This window comes from Vitis vinifera, chromosome 13 (genome assembly GCF_030704535.1).
Source record: "Vitis vinifera cultivar Pinot Noir 40024 chromosome 13, ASM3070453v1".
Lineage (NCBI taxonomy): Eukaryota > Viridiplantae > Streptophyta > Magnoliopsida > Vitales > Vitaceae > Vitis > Vitis vinifera.
Window position 1 is genome coordinate 15,750,149 of NC_081817.1, and position 24,817 is coordinate 15,774,965.

The window sequence follows — 24,817 nt, forward strand, 5'->3', positions numbered from 1 at the left end:
GATCTTGATATACCCATTGCTCTTAGATTGTCCTAACTTCATTTCTTATGACCGATTATCCCCACGGTATTATGCTTTTGTTACTAATCTGTCAAATGTAGAGATCCCAAAGAGTATCCATGAAGCCCTACAAAAACCTGAGTGGAAACAAACAATTGGTGATAAAATCAAGGCTATAAAAAAGAATGGAACTTGGAAACTGTTAGATTTTCACAAAGGAAAGTATCCAGTTGGTTGTAAATGGATTTTCACTATTAAGTACAAACCAGTGAAAGCATATAACAGTATAAAGCCAAACTTGTTGCTAAGGGATTTACTCAAACATATGATATAGACTATTAGGAGACATTTGCTCCCGTAGCCAAAATTGATACCGTAAAAGTACTGTTGTCACACTTACAACCAATCTGGATTGGTCTCTTCAACAAATGGATGTCAAAAATGTTTTTCTCAATGGAGACCTAGAAGATGAAATCTACATGGAAATCCCTCAGAGATTTGAAAATAGTGCCAATATTGGAAAAGTTTGCAAGCTTCAAAAGTCTCTATATGGACTTAAATAGTCTCCTAAAGCATGGTTTGATAGGTTCACAAGGGTTGTGAAGGGTACACACAAGGGCAGGCTGATCATACCTTATTCACCAAACATTCAAATGATGGAAAGATAGCCATTCTCATTGTCTATGTCGATGATATTATTGTGATTGGGAATCAATACAGATGAAGTACGAAGATTGAAGGAAGTGTTGGCCAGAGAGTTTGAAATTAAGGTTAAGGACCTATGAAATCTCAAATATTTCCTAGATATGGAGGTAGCTCGCTCAAAAAGGGATATTGTTATGTCTCAATGAAAGTACATACTAGACTTACTAAAGGAAACAAGGATGATAAGGTGCAAGCCTTTAGACACACCCACGGAATCAACCTCTAAAGTTGGACTAATGACAAATAGTCCGCCAATTGACAAAGGGAGATATTAACTCCTTGTGGGTATTTACCTATCACATACACAACCTAACATAGGTTTTTCAGTGAGTGTTGTAAGTCAATACATGAATAATCCAAATGAAGAGCATTTTATAGTTGTATACAAAATTCTTCGGTATTTAAAGATGACACCAAGAAAAGGTTTATTTTTCCAAAAATGATCCAATAGGGGGGTTGAAGTTTATTCTGATGCAGATTGGGCAAGATCTGTAGATGACTAAAGATCTACAACTGGGTATTGTACCTATATTTGGGGAAATTTAGTAACTTGGAGAAGTAGAAAACAATTACTAGTAGCAAGAAGCAATGCTGAGGTAGAGTTCAAAGCTCTAGCTCAAGGCATTTGTGAAGGAATGTGGTTAAAAAGGTTGCTTGGAGAATTACAAATTGAAACTAAAGGGTTAATGCGTATTTTCCATGATAATCAAGCAGTAATTAGTATTACAAAAAATCTGGTTCATCATGATAGAACCAAACACGTGGAACTTGATCATCACTTCATCAAAGAAAAGGTCAAAGAAGGGATACTCGAGTTGACTCACACTCCAACAAGGCTCCAAGTTGCTGATATTGTCACAAAGGCTCTTCCATGTGTCAAATTTGAAGACTTGATATCCAAGCTGGGAATGATTGATATCTATTTCCCAACTTAAGAGGGAGTATAGGATTTCAAAATAAAATCCTCCAGGATTTCAAAATAAAAATCCTTATTTTGTAGGGATTAGTTGATTAGTTAATAAAGAGATAAGGAATAAATATTTCAAATCTCATTTTTTCCATGTATATCCCTACTTTATAGGGATGGCATTTTATTCCTTGTATCAAGGAGATTTGATAGCAATCTTGTAGCCATTCTCTCCTATTTATTTGGTTGCATGTCCTCATTGAAAAAAATAAAATAAAGAAGTTTCTTTCTTAATAAATCTTGAATTACATATATTAAAATAAAAAAAATTACCTCCTAAAGGATTTCAATGATACAGAAGATTTGATATTAATGAATACTCAAATTTGTTTAGGAGGGAATCTATCACATGCACACAAATAAGGAACTAATAGACAAACTAACAGAATAAATTCTTAAAGAATTGCAATGGGTATGTGTGTATGAGAGAGAGACCATATGTGTGTATAACAAAGAGAAAGACCATTATGTGTGTGTATGAGAGAGTGAGAGAGAGAGAGAGCATAGTGTGTATAACCAAGAGAGATAGCATTATGTGTGCGTATGATAGAGAGAGAGAGCATTATGTGTGTGTATGACTGAGAGAGAGAGAGTAGTGAGTATGTGTGTATGAGAGAGAGAGAGAGAGAGACCATCTTGAACTCTTTGTATAATAGAGAGCTTTCTTGCATGGATTTGGTGTGGGTCTCAGCTAGGTTCATCGTTCACACTCACAAGTCCTAGAATATAGGACTCTGTTGCTTGAGGCTCGACTCAAGTGGTAGAGGGATGGGAAGAGTTTGTGGGAGGTTCTAGGTTCAAGTCCCAATGAGGACAAAAATTTACCTATAAAAAAAAATAAGGGGACTCTTAAAAAGGACATCAATAACATACATGGACACTTGAATACATCCTAAATAAAGGAAAAAAATCAATAAAAAAACAAGTGGTATCAAAGGCCAAGTCCAAATTTCTAAAAGAATATAAGATTGAGGCTCTGGAAAAATCAAGGAGAGTGGAATACACAAGAGGATTGCAAAAGGAATTTTGGTTGATGGTGGAGTCATTTGTTCTTCCAGTGAAAAGTGATACATAGAGTATGTACTTTATTATCTGGAACAAGCGTAGTATTTCCCATACACTTTATTAGATTTTGAAAGGTAGAATAGTTAAGTGGTTGAACAATTTGAATCCATTGAATAAGGAGTGTCTATGGCACACACAAAAGAGATTGTGGTGCACCAAAAAGTCATGGTATGGAGTAAGAATTTAATTCAAATAAGTTCCCCAATGTGGTAAATTAGTTTAGTTGTGTGCATCTATAAAGGCAAGTGCGCATTGCACAAATATTACATAAAGATGGAATTTGATCCAAGGTGGAAATTATTAGAAAATATCTCAAAATTTTTATTCAATATACATTCTTTTTGGTAAAAGAATATTGAATCAAATATTTTATATATTTACAATTCAATATGGAAATAAGTTTCTCATACAATAAGGAAAATTGTTTGGAATACGTTATAAATATTATAAATCATGAGGGAAAAAAATTGTGAGATAGAGATGAGCATGTAAAGCCTATACTGAGTAGGCAAAGATGCAAAGATGCAAAGAAAAGTGAAAAACACTCAATGGAGCAAAGGCTCGTGGTTTAGGGTCTAGATACAAGGAGTAGGAAAACTTAAGGATGTTTTAGGCATCAATAGTATGTAGAGATGTGAAATAGAGCATTTTTATATATTTGTATTTCCTTTTAAAATTTGTTTTCTTATAGAATTACAAAATTGTTAGATAGATTCTATTAATATTATAGGTCATGGGGGAAAAAGTTATTATATGGAAATGGGCAAGTAAAGCTTATATCAAGTAGGTAGAGATGTGAAGAAGAGTGGGAGACACTTAGTGAACAAGAGCTTGTGATTCTAATGTTGATACAAAAAGCAAGGAAATACATAATGCTTCATGATTCAATAGTTGTATGTGTTTTTTTTTCCTTTTTTTGGTACTCTGTAATACTCTTTATGGTAAAGTAAAATGATTTTCTCTTATCTATGAATGAAGATATGGTTACCCAAACTACGTAAAAACCCTATCTACATTTGTGTGAATAGTTTTATCTTTCTATTCTTCTACAAATACGTTAGCATTGCAAGTGGCATCAAATATTTTAATAGCATTTACTTTGTTGTGCCATTTGCTTAGGTACCTTTAATATATATTTTTTCTCCTTTTGCCTATCCAAAAAAAAAAAAGAGCATCAAAGCTTTTTTTGCAGAACTCTCTCTCTAAGAAAAGAACAACAAATTTGTTTTATTTGCCTTGCCAAATTTCACAAAGGAAGAATTCACGCTCTCTCTCCCTCACATACTCATACACACACACTCACTGCTTTTTCACTCTTATATTTAACTCTTTGTATGATAGGCAGACACAGTGTCAAAAGTCCAATGTGCATCCAAGGAGTGTACTCATTTTTATGTTTCAAGAATGCCACTCACACTCTCTCTCATGCATACTCATAGACACTCACTGCTTTTTCACTCACTCACATACTCACCCATGCACTCACTGCTTTTTCACTCTATCATATTTAACTCTTTGTATAATAAAGAGAAACAGGAAGTCAACAGTCCACTGTGTATCCAAGGAGTGTACTCATTTTCATGTCTCAAGAATGCCAAAGAGGTAAGATCAAGGAAAGGGTGCTCCAATGCAGGTCGATCAATCCCAAGGGGCCATCGCTTGGCCCCAAAACATTATAGTTTTTATTTTTTTTTATAGGTAAATTAGGAGAATATTTTAAAAGTGCTTGCAAAATGGTGCCCCAAAACTTTATAATATAAATCTAAAAATTCTTCACCCTCATTATCAAGTTCTCCCACAAATTGTCTCCTTAGTTAGCTTGCACATGTCGAGGGATATTGATCATTAATGCTGTTCACAGAAAACATGGTGACGCAGTGCATACATGCCAAACATGCCCTTTTTATCATGGAAAATGTGTGGGAGAAGCATCAGACACATGTCCAACATAGCCACTGCTAACTGCTCCCTAGTAGAATTGTCAGTGCTACCCAGCTTAGTGGTAATGCCAGATTTGGGATTATGATCCACAGTCTCAACTCTTATCTTCCTTCTTTTTGACCTTCTTGCATATGATTACCTTCTCCAGTATTTTGATCTAAAAACAAGCAATGGCCTAAACATACCCTAAAATAACATGCATCTCCAGTCAACTTTTTCTCCTTACAAACTACATGGAAAATCAAGCCAATGTTTGAAGACCCCAATATAAAAGATCAACAGATTTCCTACCAAATCAAACTTCAAATCAGTAGTGATTGAATGGCCCATAAAACAAAGTGAAGTATGATGTTTGCTTACATGCATAAAGACTTACATTTTATACCGCTGTACACCTATCTCACTAATCGAGAGCATATGAGATCTAATAACTATTTATATGCACAGCATTCTGAAATATCCCTTAAAATTGCTATAAGAACTTTCTGATGTAGACTCCAGATAACTAACAACTTGAGCTTTTACGAAACATCTCGACAAACTATTATCAGTTATGAATGGCACAAAGTAGGACAAATTCAAAATCAGTATAGTACTTGAAAAGTAATCTCATACAACCCATGTCTCATTAGTAAAATCTGTGACAACTTGTTTCCAATTGAGTAATCTAACCAATTCTCTTCCCAAAGACTGACAGATGCACGAGGCACTTCCAAATCGAACCCTCTCAATAAAAAAATGTATTGACACCTAGCTGACTCAACCACACTAGGATCAGCATGACAATGTTGCATTAACCATACCAATATTTTCAGCTCATGTCTGATAATAATTCCCAAACCTAAACAAACAAGCTATCTCAACCAGGTAAGAAGAGTCAAGACAATGAGAAATTCAGTGGCACAACAATAAACTACCGAAATCACAGTGGTAGTACCTTATAGTTACGATATTGCTGCAGGTATTGTCGCTCTTTTGATGCCATTATTGCCAAGTTTGTCTTCCAATTTTCCATCTGAGCCTCACATGGAGCTACATCATCTTCCAGCTGTCCAAGAATTCTACCAAAAGCATTTCCAACTATAAATTAAGAATTTCACCAACAAACCCAAATTGACACAAACACATAAACAGAACCCTTTAGAACTGACCTTTTCAAATAAGTCATCCTTGCAATTGCTTTTCGGGTGTAATCAAGAAGAATTTTGGACTCCTTCTGCACTTTAGCCCTCTTCTCCTCCACTTCAGATTTCCTCAAAGACATGTCCCCCATTGCTACAAGAAAACTGAATCCACATCTCCCCTCATATAAAACCCAAAATCCTAAAAGCAGGAAAAAAAATAATAATAATAAAGAACATCGGTAATGGAATATTAACAAAAACCCAACCCACCTACTCAATTCAGTATCTCTTGTATTCAACAAATTTGCCACATTCGCAAGACACTGCGCTGAGGCAACCACATTTGAAGGCAAACCCTCTTGTGGCAATCCCACATTCTCCAATATCTCCCTAACCCTAGCCGCTACAGTTCACCAAATTTTCAAAAAACGTTGCTTCAACAACAAGATAATATAAATAATATGAAATGAAGGCAGATAATGAAATTAAAAAGAACCTTGGCAACGATATTCGGCGGCTTTTTGGCGGAAATCGGTGGCTAGTATGCCGGCAGCTTGGGTTTTGGCTTGGGAGAGAGTTGAGAGGTTGTGGAGACGACCGATGGTTCGAGGAGTGTATTCGAAATCAGGGACGTCTTTGCCGGCGGCATCGTATTGAGAGGCTAGCCATGCTTTCACATCTGAGATTCGACCGCTATCAAAATTGCTTTCGATTTCTATTACCGAAGGATCGCTTCCTGAAATGTTGTCACTCATTGCTGATTTCTCAGTTTCTACGACACGGGTGAGACGATCTATCTGCCGTTTGGTCCGTGAGAGAGCGTCGTTTCAAACCTAGTAAAATGGCGCCGTTTGCATGACATTTTGAACTTGCTTTCCTGTTTGCAAATGCGAAAAGTAATTAATTTCCATATTTTGCAGTGGATTAAGAACCGTTTAATGGTGATTCGGTTTTAATATTTCTAATACTTGAAATTTTTTATTATTCAAGTGTTAAAAATACTAAAACCTTTAAGTTTTTAACTTGAAAAATAATCACAAATTTATTTATATTTTTCTAAAATAATACTTGATAGATGATTCTTTTAAAAATAAAATGTTTTTACTAAAAATATTTTCAAGTAACTTATTTTAAAGACGGGAACTATTTTCTTAAAATAGTCTTTTCTTTAATAATAAAATAACCATTTTTTACAAAAAAAAAAAATATATTCAATAGAAAACACTGTTTTAAGAAATATCTTTGATGTTATATTATTTTCACTTTTTTTTGGCTATTTAAAAATTTAATTCTACATATATAAATAATGATTGAAAATAAAGTACCATAAAAGTTATTTAAAAAAAATATTTAATAATATAGAAAACCAAATTAAAATAAATTTTTATCCTGAGTTTAAAAATTATTTTTGAGTTCCCAAACAAGTCTTAAAAGTCATTTTTTATGGAGTGATTTAAAAATCATTTTCAGTTTTTAAAAATAATAAAATTATTTTTAAAAATTTATAGACTTGTTGGCAAATATTTTCTAGAAACCGCTTTTAAAAACAAAATGGAATGAAGAATAATTTTTAGAAAACAAGTAAAATATTCTTTATAATAATTCTATTGAAAGCCATAGATTATGAGATAAAAAGAGGCAGCATAAGTGGACTTCGGTCCACGTACAGAATTGAAGACGCAAAGCATCATTGTCCCCTTTCATTAAAGCAATCAGTTTTCTGAAAGAGCATTGGCCGGTAAGAAATCTACTTTAATGATATCATACAGGTTTGGCGTAAGGTCCTATCGACCATTATTCATTAAGCACATTCTCTGGCTCCTGAGAATTATCAAACTCATAAGCTTTTCCTTTATTCCTTTTCAGCCGTGTCATTCTCTATCTGCCGATCTATCTGCCGTTTGGTTGGTGAGAGAGAGTCGTTTCAAACCCAGTAAAATGGCGCCGTTCGCATGACATTTTGAACTTGCTTTCCTGTTTGCAAATGCCAAAAGTAATTAATTTCCATATTTTGTAGTCCAACCAACGGATTAAGAATTTGAGAATGATTCTTTAAATTTTTTTTTAATATTTTTAATACTTAATTTTTTTTATTTAAATATTAAAAATATTAAAAATCCTTTTAGAATTACTCACAAATACATTCTAAGAGTGTGTTTAACATTGATCCGCGAGCTCTTACGACTTTTATCTTGAAAAATGTTTTTGAAAAATAATCACAAAATTATTTATGTTTTAAAAAAAAAATACTTGACATATGATTATTTTAAAACCACTTTAAAAGAAAACACTTTTATTTAAAATATTTCAAGTAACTCATTTTAGAGATGGAAACTATTTTTTTAAAATAGTCTTTGTTTTTAATAATAAAATAACCATTTTTTACACACAAAAAAAAATATATATATGTTTGATAGAAATCCTTGGGCTTTTATCTAGAAAAATGTTTTTGGAAAATAATCACAAAATTATTTATGTTTTTTTTAGAGAAATACTTGATTTATGATTCTTTTAAAAACACTTTAAAAAAAAAAACGTTTTTGCTAAAAATATTTCAAGTAACTTATTTTAAAGATTGGGAACTGTTTTTTTTTAAATAGTGTTTTCTTTAATAATAAAATAACCATTTTTTACACAAAAAAAATATGTTTGATAGAAAATACTGTTTTAAGAAATACCTTCGTTGTTATATTATTTTCACTTTTTCTTGGCTATTTAAAAATTTAATTCTACGTATATAAATAATGATTGAAAATAAAATACCATAAAAGCTATTTTTAAAAAATATTATCAAATATAGAAAACGAAATTAAAATAAACTTTTATCCCGAGTTTAAAAATTAGTTTTGAAAACGTTCCCAAACAAGTCTTAAAAGTTATTTTTTACAGAGTGATTTAAAAATCATTTTCAGTTTTTAAAAATAATAAAATTATTTTTAAAAATTTATAGACTTGTTTGGCAAATATTTTCTAGAAACCGCTTTTAAAAACAAAATGGAATGAAGAATAATTTTTCGAAAACAAAAAAAATATTCTTTACAATAATTCTATTGAAAGCCATAGATTATGAGATAAAAAGAGGCAGCATAAGTGGACTTTGGTCCACGTACAGAATTGAAGACGCAAAGCATCATTGTCCCCTTTCATTAAAGCAATCAGTTTTCTGAAAGAGGATTGGCCTGTAAGAAATCTACTTTAATGATCTCATACAGGTTTGGCGTAAGGTCCTATCGATCATTAAGCACATTCTCTGGCTCCTGAGAATCATCAAACTCATAAACTTTTCCTTTATTCCTTTCCAGCCGTGTCATTCTCTATCAACCCACTAAGCTAAGCATTTCTATGAGAACTTGTTATGTATATATCCTTCCAAATGCTTTGGCTTGTGGGCATCCTGGAAAACAGAGCATGTGGAAGAAGAAAACAGAGTAAGAAAGCAGTTTTGACTGAAGAAAGATATGTATTGTGCAAGAAGAATCAAAGGTCCAAAGTAGCCCAAAATACAAATCTTGGATTATGAATTTTTTAAGAGAAGGTGGGCTATGAGTTGGGTCTGAGAGGCAAATTTCAGAGGGTGGAATATGAGTTGGAGATGTGTTCTCCACTTTGGAAAGGTCAATGGAAAGGACTTGAAGAACATGCTTGCATGCTCTTTCATTACTCTACAAATTTCCCTTTCTATAATGTGACATTAAACACAATGTTAAGTAGTCATTATCAAGTCACACCGAAAGAATTCAAGCATATAATAAAGACGAACATTACAGTCATGATAACTCTTGCCTCATTGAGAAGCATCAATGTGGTTTCTATTCTCATTTTCCCTCTTTCTCTTCTTGGAGGTGCATCAAAAAAACAAATTATATTTATGTGACAAGTTTAGGACATTAGTAAACATAATTTTGCCTATAATCAACATTAAAGTGAAACTATTGGACGGTGGCTCTTGAGAAAACACACATCAGAACTGCAAGAGCTTCTCAAACCTTCACTGGTAAAGTTTGCATGTTCCTCAATCTTGCAATGGCTAACAGTTATTTCATCCATACCTGGCAAAGTAAGCAGAAATCCAGAAAATATTCTTGATGTGAAGGATATTGAGGCAAACAAACCCAGTCTAGATCAAAGAGAGAGGCCCCATGATAAGTAGTGGAGTCCCAATGGCTGCAATGAATTTGTCAAAAAGACTGAAAGCAGCTCTCATTACACCAGAAGCTACCTGTTGTTTCAGGTCTTTACTGCCCTTAGGGATTCACAGCTGCTTATCATGGAGCCTGGCCCTTGAGCTCACTATTCTACAGAATTAATCAATGTATATTCTCAAACTTACACTTGTCGCTGCAAATATTTACTGGTTGGAGATTAGAGCATTTCAGCTCTACTGTGGGGAACATTAACATCTACCAGAAATGTGGCACAAACAGGTCGGTGGTCAGAAAACTGGGACTCCCCTCGTATGTAAGAAAGTTGTCGTATCCCATGTCCATGCCATAGTATTCTATCACACCTACAAGTTTGAAGTACATATTTAAATTTAAATGTAGCATGTTTTGGCAAGTCCTATGATGAATGTGAACATACCAAGCTGGAGTTCTCCTTTTGGTTTTAGATTTAGTAGTGTCACCAGCATAAGTGTCTGAGTTGTTCCTGTATTTGTATGTAGGTGCAAAGTAGATCTTCCCCTCTTGCCATCCCTTGAATACTCGTCCTGCTTCTCTTTCAATCTTGAGCTATTAGAGAGAAGAGCTCTATATGAGTGTGCAGGAAAACATCACAAAATATGAGATGCAAAGCATAAAATACCATGCTTGTCCAAGTTTTTGGGCATAAAAAAGAGAAAAGGGATCATTTATTTTACCTCACACATGAAATTCATGTACTTTTCTTTTCATATTTCGGGTCATTTCCAGGATTCCACTAAAAAACATTAATTCAGTTATCCGATCTCAAATTTCAATGATGAAACCTATTTTGTGAATAATGACTAATGACCCTTTCAGTTAGGCTATGCTAAATTTATGAAAGGGACCTATTTTGCAAGTAATGAGTAATGAACCAATTCCAAGCGATAGAGATCTGCTGTCAAATTGCTCCTGAAGACCAAATGAATGATTTCAACTCCATTGAGTATGAGAGTATCAAAATGCTCCATCTAAAAATTATAAGTTCTATCTATGCAACAGATGACCATCCTCTACCTGGTCTTTGTCAAGAAGCGCATCCCAGGCATTCTCCTCCAGAAGCTTCCGGGTTTCAGAGTAGCTCAAAGCAATCCGGTAATTCAAATCCCCAAACCATATGACCCGCCTAATGTCATGGAAAATAAGATATTTAGTGAACATAAAAATAAGAAATATAGATTAGTTATGACTAAGCAGGAATTATAAACTTATTAGGAAGATATTCAAAGATGCTCACTCATGATCTAGAATTTTCTCTGGCACTCCACTGGCAGGGGTTCTGCAGATTTTTGGAAATTGAGTGTTTTTAAGTGTCTCTATGACATCTAAATTTCGTCTCAGCTCATCTCCTTCTTTTTCTCCTGATGCCAAGTGACTACAGATAAAGCAAAAGCTTGTCTGGTGAAAAGTCATTCTCACAGAAATACAACCCTGCAGCCAGAGAACTAACATCTTGATTAAAATGGAAAAATAAGCCATTCCTTATTTCATCATAAATGTTGTACCTACGACAGCGCATATCTATGCCAATTGAACTTCAACCTTACCTTGTTCCCAAGGCAGCCCATTATCCCACGACTAATGCAGGAGATCCTCAGGTGGCTTACATGCTGAACAAGCTCCTTTTTCATCCAAATAGTTACAAAAATTCCAACCATCTGTCTGCATGCTATTAGGCTGTACTTCATGTGCTTGGTACTAGAGGCAGTAGAAAAGCTGTTTGGTTCGTCATCCTCTTCTGAAGAAGATTCATCGTCACGTATGGATGATTTTGGACACTGAAAACAGCAATCTTTACCATACTTCCTTTCCAATTCACTGGTGCAACTGCAAGTTTTCAGCCTCTTTCCACTCTCTGTCCTGAAGGTTTGACTGAAAGCCTTCAGAGAGTACTTTGGGAAGAACAGGGAGCCACCAGTTGTGGCTGTCGTTTTTAGACCCCTCAGACCAACAGATCTATTGTCATGGGGATGTGTCGGGCTGTTGAACACATAAACTGCGGGTGATTTGTTCAAGGACTGGTTGATTAACTGTAGCCACCTTGCTGCAGGCTCATTATCTTCTACAACCAGCACATTTCCAGCATTTAATGGAACTATTTCCTGAAACCTGATAGTTCAAAAGAAGAAAAAAATTGAGCAAAAATCAAATGAGTATCCAAAATGGAAACATGTATGAGCATAAATAAAAGAGTATTCCAAATGCATGAGCTCATTCTTGTCCCAAGATCAACACAGCCAGACAAATCATACATGAGGCAGATATTCTTGCTTCTAGAAAATTAGACATAAAACAGGAGTTTCAATCATCAACAGACTTACGTTATAGGAAAAAGGAAAAAAACTGAAAAAGAGGAAAAACAACAGATAGAACAAATTCTCATTTCTATTTTTTTTAATTTTTTGCAATCTTGAAGTTTAAATGCTCAAAGGTGAGAAGTGAGAGAGTGAGTGAAAGAGAGAGAGAGAGAGAGAGAGAGAGAGAGAGAGAGAGTCAATACCCCAAAACATATATATCAGCTTGATCATGGACATGAAGAAAATCATCCAGATTGAGGCCACTGTGAGGAGATTTTCCTCCTACATTCCACGTTGCTACAAAAACCCTGGACATGAAAAAGTAAATAATTTAATCTAAACGAACAGCAACATAGGAAAGGGATGAACATAAGGAAGAAAGAACCAAGAAACATATTAGCTTCTCAGTACCTGACGGGCTCAACACCTTGACCATTAGACATAGGAGGTCCTTCACCACAGAAAAATAGATTCCCAATGTCTAGATTGGACTTTGCTCCTGTGAATTAGAAACATGAAGGGGAAATTCTTTAAATGGGAAAAAATCAATGTCATAAATTTCTGAAGGATGTTTAAGCAGTTTACCTTTGCAGATGGCATAGAGAAATCTAAGGGTTGGGGATTTATAGGAATCAAACAAAGATGTGGAAAAGAGACAATACATAGGCAAGTTGAAGCATGAATATATTCTCAAAATTTCGACCAAAGTGCAATGATGCCGTTTCTTTTCTCCTTTCACTCCTACACCCTTTTAACGAATCGTGTTTCTACATGATTAGGCTTACCAAGCATATTCTCTTCTGTACTTTGAACATTTTCTTTGGCATTTGATCTTAAGAAAAGGAATATTCTTCAATTCAAATGAAGAAAAGTACATTCACTTTTTGAAGAAAGAAACTAGAATAATATGTCTGACTGAAAAAGGAACAGATAATGTTTATATACATATCCTTACACAATCAGCCTCATTGAGGGAGATTTAAAACTCTATTTTTATAATGTATTAGGAAACTAAAAAAACAAGTAAAAAATACACACACACACACAACGATGAGCAACTATTCTGAGATTTCATTATACTCACCTGAGGAATCAAATAACCCTTTAGTCATTTTCCTTCCAGTCCTTTCCATAGTTGAAAAAAGTTTCTGAATGAAGGACTGAAACAAACATATGAAAAGATCAGAAATAAGGAAAAGCATAGGGTAATTAATTGCACCAAAATCAAACAACAATGACTACTCAATGCCCTTGAACTCTTAGAATACCATAAACCAGAAAAGATACTGAAAATTAGAAGGAAATTAGACACACACAAAATTGACTGACATGAAAATCAAATCAACTCCAGAGAAAGATATATATATGTCTAACCTTTTTTCCCTTGTCTCCATTCTTTAGAGCCATTTCTGATCATCAAAGGGGGAGAGCTGAATCTATACCCTTCACAAACATAAACTTAAACCCATTAATAACTAAAGAATTCCCCCATTCCGTAAATGTATAAAAGCAAACAAAATGAGAGAGCAAACTATCCTAAAATTCCCTCTGCTTCCATAGAAATTTGTGATGAGACCCTGTTTGACTGCATGGAATTAGGATTGGAGGTTCCAATTCAAAATCCCCTTTTGGTTGCATTACATACCAAACCCAACACTGTGCAACCAAGCACAGCCTTTTCGTAATCCAGGAAAGCGAATGTGGTGAATCCAAAAGCAAATGAAACCCAACTTCAAAGGCCAAAACCCATGTTCTAAAAGTTAAAATCATATGTGAAATATGCCAGAAAAGAAGAAAAGAGAAGAGTTATTCACCAAGGAAAGAACAAAAGAGCCCCACATTCATGAATGGGATAATGAAGCAACAATCTGAAATATAAAGATGGAATCCCCCACAACGAAAGAAGTTGTTGACAACCAAACTGGGCTTTTCTCGAGAAAGTCAACTGTCCAAAGATTTTGTATTTTGTTTTTATTTTCCCGGGAGCGCATAAAAAATTGAGAAACGTAATGAGAATGGAAGTTAAAGGTCTCCATGTCTTTCATTTTGACGTGCAACCGATTGCTCCACTCTGCGGTCTTTGGAAATTCAAAGTTTTGAAAAAGGGTTTGGAACTTTGGAAAGGGGAATAACTCTTTCCCACACTTCACTTGTACCTCGTAAATTCACTTAAACAAGTCAAATTTCTGCCACTTCATCTATTAAAAATCATATCAAAGGTATATATTTTATTTTTACTAGAACCATCCATACATAAAAAAATTTGGTCAATTAAATTACCATTAAATTGATAAAAAAATAAAAATAAAAATTGTGATTTAGTTCAATAAAATTTAGACTTGAAAAGTGATAAAAAAAAAAAAATGTAACACATGGTGAAATCGGGAAGGTTACAAAATCAAGTTTTGCAAAATAAAATTAAAGAAAATAATTAAAGTTAAAAAAATAGATAAAAGATATATCTTGTTTACAAATTTCCTAAATAAATGAAACAAAATTTTCCATTAAAGTTAAAAAAAGAATTTGAAATGAATATTCTCTTTTTGACAAATTTTCTTAAGATTATTATGTTTTAAGGGGTGATGAGACTGATAATTAGTATGAATGGACTATACGATGTGAATGATATATAATAATAAGGAACAAAAGTACCCATGTAAAGTATCACATCAAATATATATAATATTATTTTAAGATTATTATATAAATTTGAAACAAAATTTTCCATTAAAGTTAAAAAGAGAATTTGACATGAATATTTTATTTTTGGCAAATTTTCTTAAAATTATTATGTTTTAAGGGTTGATAAGACTGATAATTAGTGTAAATACACTACACTTTGTATAATTGATGTGAATGATATATAATAATAAAGAAAAAATATACTCATGTAAAGTATCACATCAAATATGTATAATATTGTAATCACGGTTTATAAACCTAACGCTCCAACATAAATAAGGGACAAAAGAGTGACTAGTCAATAAAAAACAATAACATGTGTACTTATTCTTCTAATCAATTTCTGTACAAACAATTCTAATTCTAATTGTTCACAAATGTTTTTTTTTTTCTATAGCTTGTCTTCTTCACCATAAAAAATAAAAATAAAATAAACAAATAAATTTGGCCTAAATTCTAATTTTTAACAATTTTTTATGATTAAATAAATTCTTTATTCATCTTTAATTTCTTCTTCATTGGTGTCGTGATTAAGATTTATTTTTCTGATTCAAATAAATACTCAAATATATATCATGTATTAGTTAGCTAGGTTCCTATTTTTATGTTTTGTTGATTAGGAGGTTGGGAGAAGAAGATTTTCCTGCTCTACCTGTGGTTATTTATTCTGATGTATTTTCACTCTCTGAATAACGAAAAAAAAGATATACTTTTCCCTTTGTTTCAAAGTTCATGGTCTAAGAACAGATACTTTCTTAGATCTTCATGATGGTAAAGACGACGTACAATATTGACAAGAGTACACCATCTTCTAGAGATTTGAAAACTCCTTGGTAATTGTATGGCTCGTGAACTCAATATTAGAGCCCAATAACCAAAGAAGTTTAGGAATCAACTCGTGAAACCTATTCAGATGTGGATAACTCATCCCATAGGAAGGGGATCAACAAGTAACTGACTACTACAATGAAATGATTGCTTTATGGCAGGAACTCGACTTGTGTTATGATGAGGAATGGGATTGTGCAAAGGACAGTGCAACGCATTTAAGAAGAAAGAAGATGACAGGGTGTACATCTTCTTAGTTGGGTTGAATAAAGATGTAGATGAGGTAAGAAGGATGCTCCATAGAAGACCATTGCCATCCCTATGAGAGGTATTTATTGAAGTAAGAAGAGAGAAGAGAAGAAGTAAAGTGATGTTAAGAGATAATAACCGACCATCCACCGAAGTTTCTACACTAGTCACCAAAATCGATCCCTATTCTTCGTCTAGACAACCACAATAGAACAAAATGGGTGAAAAAATATGGTGTGATTACTGCCATAAGCCACAACACACAAGGGAAAACTGTTGGGATCTACATGGCAAGCCACCACACTGGAAACCACGCTTATATATAGCAACCTTTCAAGACATAAGTATAGAAGAAATGGTGAATTCAAGAAATGCTGAAAGTTCTATAGGAGTACTTTTTTCAGTAAGGAACAACTAGACCAACTGTATAAACTTTTCTCATTCGCACAATTCTTCTTGTTCTTTGGCTCAAACATGTAATCATCTCCAAACAATTGCCTTTAGTGTATCCTCTAACTCTAGTTGTCCATGGAGCATAGACTATGGTGCAATCAATTGTATGACTAGGTGTTTTAAGTTATTTTCGTCTTATAGTCCATGTGCAGGAAATCAAAAAGTAAAAATAGTTGATGGTTCTATTTCAACAATTGTTGGAAAAGGATCATTGACTATTTCAAACACTCTTGTTTTTAAAGATGTCCTTTATGTTTCAAATCTTTTTTTTTAATTTACTATTGATCGACAAATCACCTAAAGATCTCTAATGTTGTGCTAAGGTTTTTCAACCTCATTGTGAATTTCAAGATTTGAACTCGGGAAAGTTGATTGGCAATATTAAAGAGTATTATGGACTCCATTACCATGAAGATGGAAGTGAATTGCATGGACAAGCTCACTTGACTAGTTTTGCGCCTTTTTATATTCCTAGTAACAATAAAATTATGCTTTGGCATTATAAATTAGGTCACCCAAATTTTCAGTACTTGAAACAATTGTTTCCATAGTTATTTCATAATCAAAATCCATATTCTTTTCATTATGATGTTTATCAATTTTTAAAACAACATCGTGCATTGTTTCTAATGCAACCATACACACCATCTAAACCGTTCATGTTTATTCACAGTAATGTATGGGGTTTGTTAAGAATCACCATGATTTTCTAGAAAAAAAATGGTTATCTACATTTATTGGTGATCACACACGGATTTGTGGGTCTATTTGCTTAAAAAGAAGGGTGAAGTTGAACAAGTGTTTAAGAATTTTTACAATATGGTTGAAACACAATTCTAGGAGAAAATTCAAGTATTTAGAAGTGACAATGGGAGAGAGTATTTTAACAAAGTTTTGGGCAGCTAAAGGAATTATACATCAAAGCTCTTGTATTGATACCCCTCAACAAAATGGCATAGCATAATGAAAGAATAAGCATTTGCTTGAAGTAGCTAGATCATTTATATTCTCTACTAAGGTACCTAAATATCTATGGGGGGGAGTTGTTTTAATTGTTGCATTTTTACTTAATAAATGGCCTTTGAGAGTGTTAAAGTTTTAAGCACCATTACATAAGTTTCAAACTCTTTTTCCCATGTCATGCCTTATTTTTGACATTTCTCTTAAAATATTTGGTTGTGTTGCTTTTGTATATATTCATGATCATAATAGAAGCAAGTTAGATCCACAATCTTTAAAGTGTGTTTCTGTTGGTTATTCACCAACACAAAAGGGTACCAATCATGTTTTGATCATAAGTCATTTTTTTTTCATGAACATAGATGTCACTTTTGTTGAGTCACAGAGTTTCTTTGATACAACTTCTCTTTAGGGAAGAGGGGAAATCTAGTGAAGACTCTGCTACTTTTTTTTATGTGGAACCTGAAAATAATTTACCTTTCCATGTCATAGGTTCTACTGCGGAGGAGAAAGGTATGCAAGAACCAGCTACTGTTCCTAACCTCATGGAGCTTGAGATTTCAAAAATGGAATTGGATCAATCTTTATCAACTCCAAAAAATGATATTGAGACTAGGACAAAATCAAATTTGAAATCAAGTCAAGATAAGAATGTCTACTCGAGGCATAAGCAGACACAAAGTGGGGAGACAACTTTCTCTTACAAAGCCAATCATCTAACTTGAGGATAGATTCAGAAGACAACTATGTCAAGTCAAGGTAATCAATTTGAGCGAAGTTTATCCATTCTTGATGATCTAAATGTGCCAATTGCCATTAGGAAAAATAGTAGAACATGTACCAAATTTGCTTTGTATCCAATGTCTAAGTATGTGCCTTATAAGAATCTCTCCTCTTTGTTTCTTTCATTTACCTCACAATTGTCAAGTGTGGATGTTCCTAAGAATATGCATGAGGCTTTAGGTGTTCTTGAATGGAGGAAAGTTGTCTTTAAAGAAATGGAGGCATTGGAAAAGAATGACACATAGGAAAATGCAGATTTACGAAGAAGGAAGATACTTGTAGGTTACAAATGGGTGTTTATTATGAAATTCAACTCAGAAGGATCCTTGGAGTACTACAAGGCATGATTGGTAGCAAAGGGCTTCACTCAAACATACAAAATTGATTACCAAGAAACTTTTGCATCAGTAGCCAAACTAAATACAATGTGGGTTCTTTTGTCTATTGCTACAAATTTAGAGTGACCCTTACACAAACTAGATGTAAAAAATGCCTTCCTTAATGGGAACTTGGAGCAAGAGGCATATATGGAGGTTCCTTTGGGTTTTGAAGACAAGTTTGGGGCTAAAGTATGTAGATTGAAGAAGTCCCTATATGGACTAAAATAATCTCCTAAAGCTTGGTTTGAGAGATTTAAAGTTCAATGAAGAAACAAGGGTATGATAAAGGCCAATCAGATCACATAATGTTTGTTAAGCACTCAGATGATAGTAAGATAACTATCTTAATAGTATATGTAGATGATATTATTTTGACAAGGGATGATGAGATAAAGATAGCCAGATTAAAGCGAGGCCTTGTAGAAGAATTCGAGATCAAAGACTTGGGGCAATTGAGATTTTTTCTTGGAATGAAGGTTACTAGATCAAAGAAAGCTATTGTGGTTTCTCAAAGAAAGTATGTTATAGACTTGCTCCAAGAAACCGGGATGAGTAGTTGTAAGCCAAGTGATACATTAATGGATCCAAATAAAAAATTGTGAGAAAACTGGAGTAGTCTCAGTGGATGTAGGAATGTATCAACAACTTGTTGAAAAAATGATTTACCTCTCTCATACAAGACTGGATATTGTCTTTGTAGTGAGTTTTGTGAGCCAATTCATGCACTCACCTTGCAAAGAACATTTGGAGGCAGTTTATCATATCATCAGATACCTTAAAGGTATTCCAGGAAAGGGTTTATTTTTCAAGAAAAATGTTAAGAGAAATCTAGAAGTGTATATAGATATTGACTGGGCTTGTTCAATCACTAATAAGAGATCTACCTTAGGGTGTTGTACATTTCCCGAGGGAAATCTAGTTATATGGAGGAATTAAAAAACAAAAGGTTGTGGCACGAAGTAGTGTAGAGGCGGAATATTGAACTATGGCGTATGGAGTTTGTGAGATACTTTAGTTGTAGCGGATCTTAGAAGAGTTAAAGTTCAAAAAAAATTCTCATATGAAGTTATTTTGTGATAACAAAATAACAATTAGTATAACACATAATCTGATGCAACATGATTGCACAAAGCACTTGGAGATTGATCGACGCTTTACTAAGGAGAAGCTGGACAGTGGGATGGTTTGCATGCCCTTTATGTCTACAAAACAACAAATTGCAGATGTCTTGACCAAAAGTTTGTTTAAACTTAAGTTTGAATAACTTGTAATGAAGTTGGGCATGACTAAAATCTATGCACCAACTTGAAAGGGGTATGCCTAACTTGAGAGTGGGTGTTGTGATTATAGGAGTTGCTAGGATTTATTTTTTTGATTCAAATAAATAATCGAATATCTAGAATAGATAATCTAGATTATCTTGGTTAGTTAGCTAGGTTTCTATTTTTATGCTTTGTTGATTAGGAGGTTGAGATTTTCCTACTCTACCTAAGGTTATTTATTTGAATGTATTTTCACTTTTTGAATAATAATAATAATAATAATAATAATAATAAATATACTTGTAGATCCTCCATTTTGTCCTCTTAGTACATGTAACACTAGGCGTCTTCCCATCATTCTCTCTTAACTCGTAGTCATCCCTTGGTGGCCCATCGACACTTGTATAGTTTCATTTTCTAAGCCATCTTCAAGGACCCTTTGTTGAGGGACTCATTTTGACCCACATTGTGACCTTGGCCACCCTTCATCCTTAGGTTAGATCTCACTTAGGTTCACCTAGACCCATTCTAGTTCACATAGGCTCATTTAGGTTCACCTAGGCACCTTCTAGCTTACACAAACTCACCCTATGTCACATAAGCCATTTCAAATCTCTAGGGTCCACTTAGGTTCACTTGGGCCTATTTGGGCACTTCTAGGCCTACTTAGGTTCACTGAAACCCACTTAGACATGGCTAGCCTACCTGGGTCACCTTCTTATGTAATTTTTTGCATGACTTTCATGGTTCACTTTTTTTTTGGCATGACTTGTGTGACTTTCATTTTTATTATTGTCTATTTATTTATTTTGTCCATTATTTTGTTTTATTTTATTTTATTTATTTGTCTTCTTTTTATTATTTTATCATTTTCTAAAATTATTTTTATTTACTTAAGTTAATAATTTGGTAAAATGCTTTTATGTAATTTAATAATTTTTTAAAATTATTTTACTTTACCTAAAACATGTTATTTTCTTAATAAGACTATTTAATTTAATCTATCAATTTTTAAATAAGGAAGGTAGGGAAGCATTTTCAGAAGAAGAGGAAGTGGCCATTTTGGAAAAGGTTTTTTTGGGAGTGTTCATTCGATTTTAGGATTTGAACCAGGGACTTTGGAAAGTGGCGTTTTCAGAAGGAGAGGTTCAAGACATCATGGGAAAAAGGGAATCACAGGAGTCTTTGAAAAGGAGATCACATGGATTTTTGGGAGAATGAGAGAACAACATAGGGGGGAACATTCAAGAGACGTTTGGAGAAGAAGAAAGGAACGTCTTGGAGGAGGGGAATGATGGACTATTGAAAACGGGAGGAGACTGCCACTCGAAGATGAGAACAAAAAGAAAAGTCTTTAGAGATATGAATATTTAAACAATTTATGAAGTGGGTCAACACCCCAACCCTTGATCACCATCATCATATTCATCTTTGATTGCAGTTGTTGGCAAATGGGTTTTTGTGGGTTTGATTCAAATGTTGATGTGTAAATTATGGAGGAGGTCTCACATGATTTCTAACATCCACTTTGAGAAGACTAGGGATGGTTCTTGAGTTTTGAAGGGAATATCAATTCAGGTTGCAGGAAGGATTCCACTATCACACAGAATTTAGAACTCCACTTTGGGGTGTGTGTAAGTCTTCGTTTTGAGAACATAAACTATACCTGTATCAGATGATTAACAAGATCGTGAGTTCAAGAGGAGGAAATCTTATCATCATCCTGCATGGTCTTTGGAGGAAGACACCATTTTGCTCACAATCAGCTTTGTTAAGGGATCTCTATCACGCCCCCATTATAGCAGTATACAAGTTGCCCATTGAGGAAAATGTTAAAGTTTCTTTGTATCCCACATGCACCTGTTAAGAAGGAGGAGAACATCAAATTTCTTGAGAAAAGTCATCATCAAGTTGTGAGAGAACACTACCAGATTGGTCCTTAAGAATAAGGCACATCAAATTTGCACAAAACCAGATTTCCTCTTAAAGATTGAGGACATGGTTTTGGAAGAAAAACATCATTAGATTGCATTTTTGGGAGAGAACACAAGCACTAGAATTTTCTGAGTGGAGGATTGGGCACATACTGCCACTTTAAAAAAACCTTCTACGAATAGATTTTGGTGGACGATTGGACTAGTAGGATGCATATACCATTGGAGAATAGAGGGCACCGCCAACTACATAGAGATCTCCACACATGCATTATTAACCCATTGGACAAGGCTACTCACGCAAGGGTTCTTTATAAGAAATGGTGCAACCGGGTTGAAAGGTGGTAATTGACATTCAGAGCAAATGTGTGAGTGTGAGTGGAGATATTTGAGCTTTGACCCAAAATGCAACATTTAAAAAAAAAATTCTATAAAGTAAACCAATTTCCAAAATAAGGCCCAATCTAATGCGTCTGTGCCACGTAGATTGCCATATTACAAAATCATAGTTGGTGACTATAGTTTTATATTTTAAAAACGGTCAAAACCGTAGTCACCAACCACAATTTTAATATTAAGTTTAAAACCGTAGTTGGTGACTACGACTTTCACTATTTTTAAAAGTAGTCAAAGTCGTAGTCACCAACTATGACTTTCACTTTAATTCTAAAACCGTAGTTGGTGACTACGACTTTGACTACTTTAAAAATAGTCAAAACCATAGTCACCAACTATGACTTTAACTTTAATTTTATATATAAATTTTTTTAATAAAAATATTATATTATTTTGATTTTATATTGATTAAAAATATGTGAGTAGTTTAATAAAAATATTTAACTTTAATTGATCTCATTATTTAAAGAATAGTAATATATGAAATTAAATAATTGATGTCTTTAATTTGATATAAAAATATTTGGCACTATACTCAATATAAATATAATTAGTTATAAATATACTATTTTATACCCTCATAATGAAGAATATTATATTATTTTGTAACTTTGTGCAAAAATTAAAGCCAATTATGCATTTGTACAAAATATAATATGACTTCAAGTGGGTAAATGATTGGAAAATTACTTAAATACAACAAAATTTTTTTTTTCCCATTTTTTTCCTTTCAAAATGGGATCAAAATGGAATGGAAAGGCTTAAAATTTTAAACTTAAAATGCCAACCTAATAGAATTTGTTTTTCCACTTCTTAAAATATAGAATTGTAGAAAGAAAATATCTTTGTTTTTCCAATCAATTCACTATTTAGTTTAACTGTTTGGTAAATAGATGAAAATGCTTTTGGAATATTTTTATAAATTCATTGAGAATAAGAAAAATGTTCTTTATTGGGTACTAAGGAGTTTTGGGCAAAAATGATTTCTTTTAAACAAAAAATTCATAAATTAATTTTATTCTCAAAATAATTTTCAATGTGATGTGTGTCTTATTCATGTGGGTATTCACATCACAAAACTGTAATTGGTAATCATAGTTTTTGAATTTTTTTTAAAAAAAGGTCAAAATAGTAGTTGGTGATCATAACTTTAAATTTAAACCTAAAACCAATTTTTTAGTTCAAATTTTAAATCATGCAAATGTTCAATTTCTTAAGAATTATTTTGATTGGAGGTTTAGATTGTAAATTATTTTTAATGCATTATTTTTTCGATATCAATATAGTGTTGTAGTAACTAATTAGTTATAAGTATAATTAAGTTTAAATTTAAACTTAGAACCAATTTTTTAGATTGTCAGATTGCTATATATAAGTGGTATATATATATAAGTTCAATTAATTTTAAAATTTATCATATTTTTCATTTAAATATATAATAATTTGTTCATAATAAAAAAAGTTAACAATATAACGCAAATGAAAATAAACACAAAAACTAAAAAACAATCCTCAATGAGTGCCACATGATGGGGTTTTCCTCTTTCTCTGCGGACGCATATGATACAGAGACATCTTTGTGGAATCTATCTGTGCAATCTACCATGTCTCAGTATGTATAGGTTGAGATGGAGCTGGTAGAGGCAAGACTCAACGTCTATATGGACCACGACATCTCCTAGATGGACATACGTCTAACTGTGTAACATGTGTAAGGGTATGATACATGGTAGTCTCTATGGGAAGAGGTGTAGGTGATGGTAAGGTGGTAGATGGTGGGACGATCTCAAGTATAGTGATATCTGATATGGTAGCATCTAGGAGATGTGATATAGGAGATGGAAGATTGACATTTGCTGTAGTGGTAGCTGGTGCAATAACATTTGATATAGTGGACTCGAGGAGAGGAGATATAAGTGATGATGGTGAGGTGACATGTGGTGTAGTGGTCTCCTCGAGAGAAGGTAAATGTGATAGTAGATTAGTAGATAGTGGGGTAGTCTCTGGTGTAGTGACATCAGGTATAGTGGCCTTTGTGGGAGGAAATATAGGTGATGGTAGAGTGGTATCTGATATGACATGCTCTAAGGGAGAAGGTCTAGGTGAAGGTGATGGTAGGGGTGAAGGGGGAAGTGTGGAAGCCTCAATTGCAAATGGGGTAGATGATGTGGATGGTGCTAACATGGTCTCGGGTAGATGCATAGATCGTCGAGGCTGTTGACTAGCTTACCCACCGTCTCGCCTACTATCTTTCCCTTGACCTCAAATAGGTTGCCTCCTAACTGTAGCGGCTAACACAGGTGGTCTCATGGATAGGTATGATGATGTAGGCAATTGACGGACTGAATGTATGCGATGTTCCTCTCCAATAACATGCAAAATATCAATAGCAATCCGATGAATGTCGCCTAATGCACCTGAAGTAGGCTTAGTAGATCGACTAGCAATCTCAACCATACTAGTAATCTAAAAAAAAAAAAAAAGTTAAACAGATGAAGATCATTTTTTATTAATTATAATTTAATAAACCATTTCTAAATTAAAAAAATCTTACCAACAACTGAGTAGCTGCTGTTGTACATGATACCTCATTTGATCTCTATGGAGAAG

The 24,817-nt window shown here is 33.6% G+C and overlaps 2 protein-coding genes across 8 annotated transcripts in view; both read right to left on the reverse strand.

The window, feature by feature from the left end:
• LOC100264615 (AUGMIN subunit 1) overlaps window positions 1-6,687 on the reverse strand; it is a 29,509-nt gene extending 22,822 nt beyond the window's left edge. For all 4 annotated transcript variants that reach the window (XM_019223929.2, XM_059742099.1, XM_002264780.5 and 1 more), the window contains exons 1-4: window positions 6,299-6,687; window positions 6,073-6,205; window positions 5,830-5,964; window positions 5,616-5,739 (exon numbers count right to left, since the gene is read on the reverse strand). In XM_019223929.2, the coding sequence (XP_019079474.1) occupies window positions 5,616-5,739; window positions 5,830-5,964; window positions 6,073-6,205; window positions 6,299-6,557 (651 nt within the window). In that variant the 5' untranslated portion in view covers window positions 6,558-6,687. The remainder of the gene's footprint in view (window positions 1-5,615; window positions 5,740-5,829; window positions 5,965-6,072; window positions 6,206-6,298) is intronic.
• A 2,233-nt stretch (window positions 6,688-8,920) lies between these two features.
• Window positions 8,921-14,371, reverse strand: LOC100262823 (type I inositol polyphosphate 5-phosphatase 10). Of its 4 annotated transcripts, none has more exons than XM_010660577.3 (11): window positions 14,095-14,371; window positions 13,655-13,723; window positions 13,365-13,440; window positions 12,692-12,779; window positions 12,484-12,588; window positions 11,531-12,092; window positions 11,221-11,414; window positions 11,001-11,109; window positions 10,384-10,532; window positions 10,133-10,309; window positions 8,921-9,196 (listed from the first exon to the last, which is right to left on the reverse strand). In XM_010660577.3, exons 2-10 carry the CDS (start codon window positions 13,685-13,687, stop codon window positions 10,165-10,167), a joined length of 1,461 nt encoding a protein of 486 aa, XP_010658879.1. In that variant the 5' UTR covers window positions 13,688-13,723; window positions 14,095-14,371; the 3' UTR covers window positions 8,921-9,196; window positions 10,133-10,164. The 4 variants fall into 4 exon arrangements, with proteins under 4 accessions (XP_010658879.1, XP_010658878.1, XP_019079534.1 ...); XM_010660576.3 differs by lacking the exon at window positions 8,921-9,196 and adding an exon at window positions 9,494-9,851 and having other exon boundaries at window positions 14,095-14,370; XM_019223989.2 differs by lacking the exons at window positions 8,921-9,196; window positions 14,095-14,371 and adding exons at window positions 9,494-9,851; window positions 13,926-14,064.
• Between the last annotated feature and the right edge of the window lie 10,446 nt (window positions 14,372-24,817).

Excerpts from the sequence above, each read along its gene's own strand:
- LOC100262823 (XM_010660577.3), bottom strand. The coding sequence starts at position 13,687 with ATGGCTCTAAAGAATGGAGACAAGGGAAAAAAG. Across the intron at positions 12,093-12,483 it reads GCTGATATATATGTTTTGGG|GTTTCAGGAAATAGTTCCAT; the intron begins GTATTGACTCTC and ends TTGAACTATCAG. Across the intron at positions 10,310-10,383 it reads AAAAGGAGAACTCCAGCTTG|GTGTGATAGAATACTATGGC; the intron begins GTATGTTCACAT and ends TCAAACTTGTAG.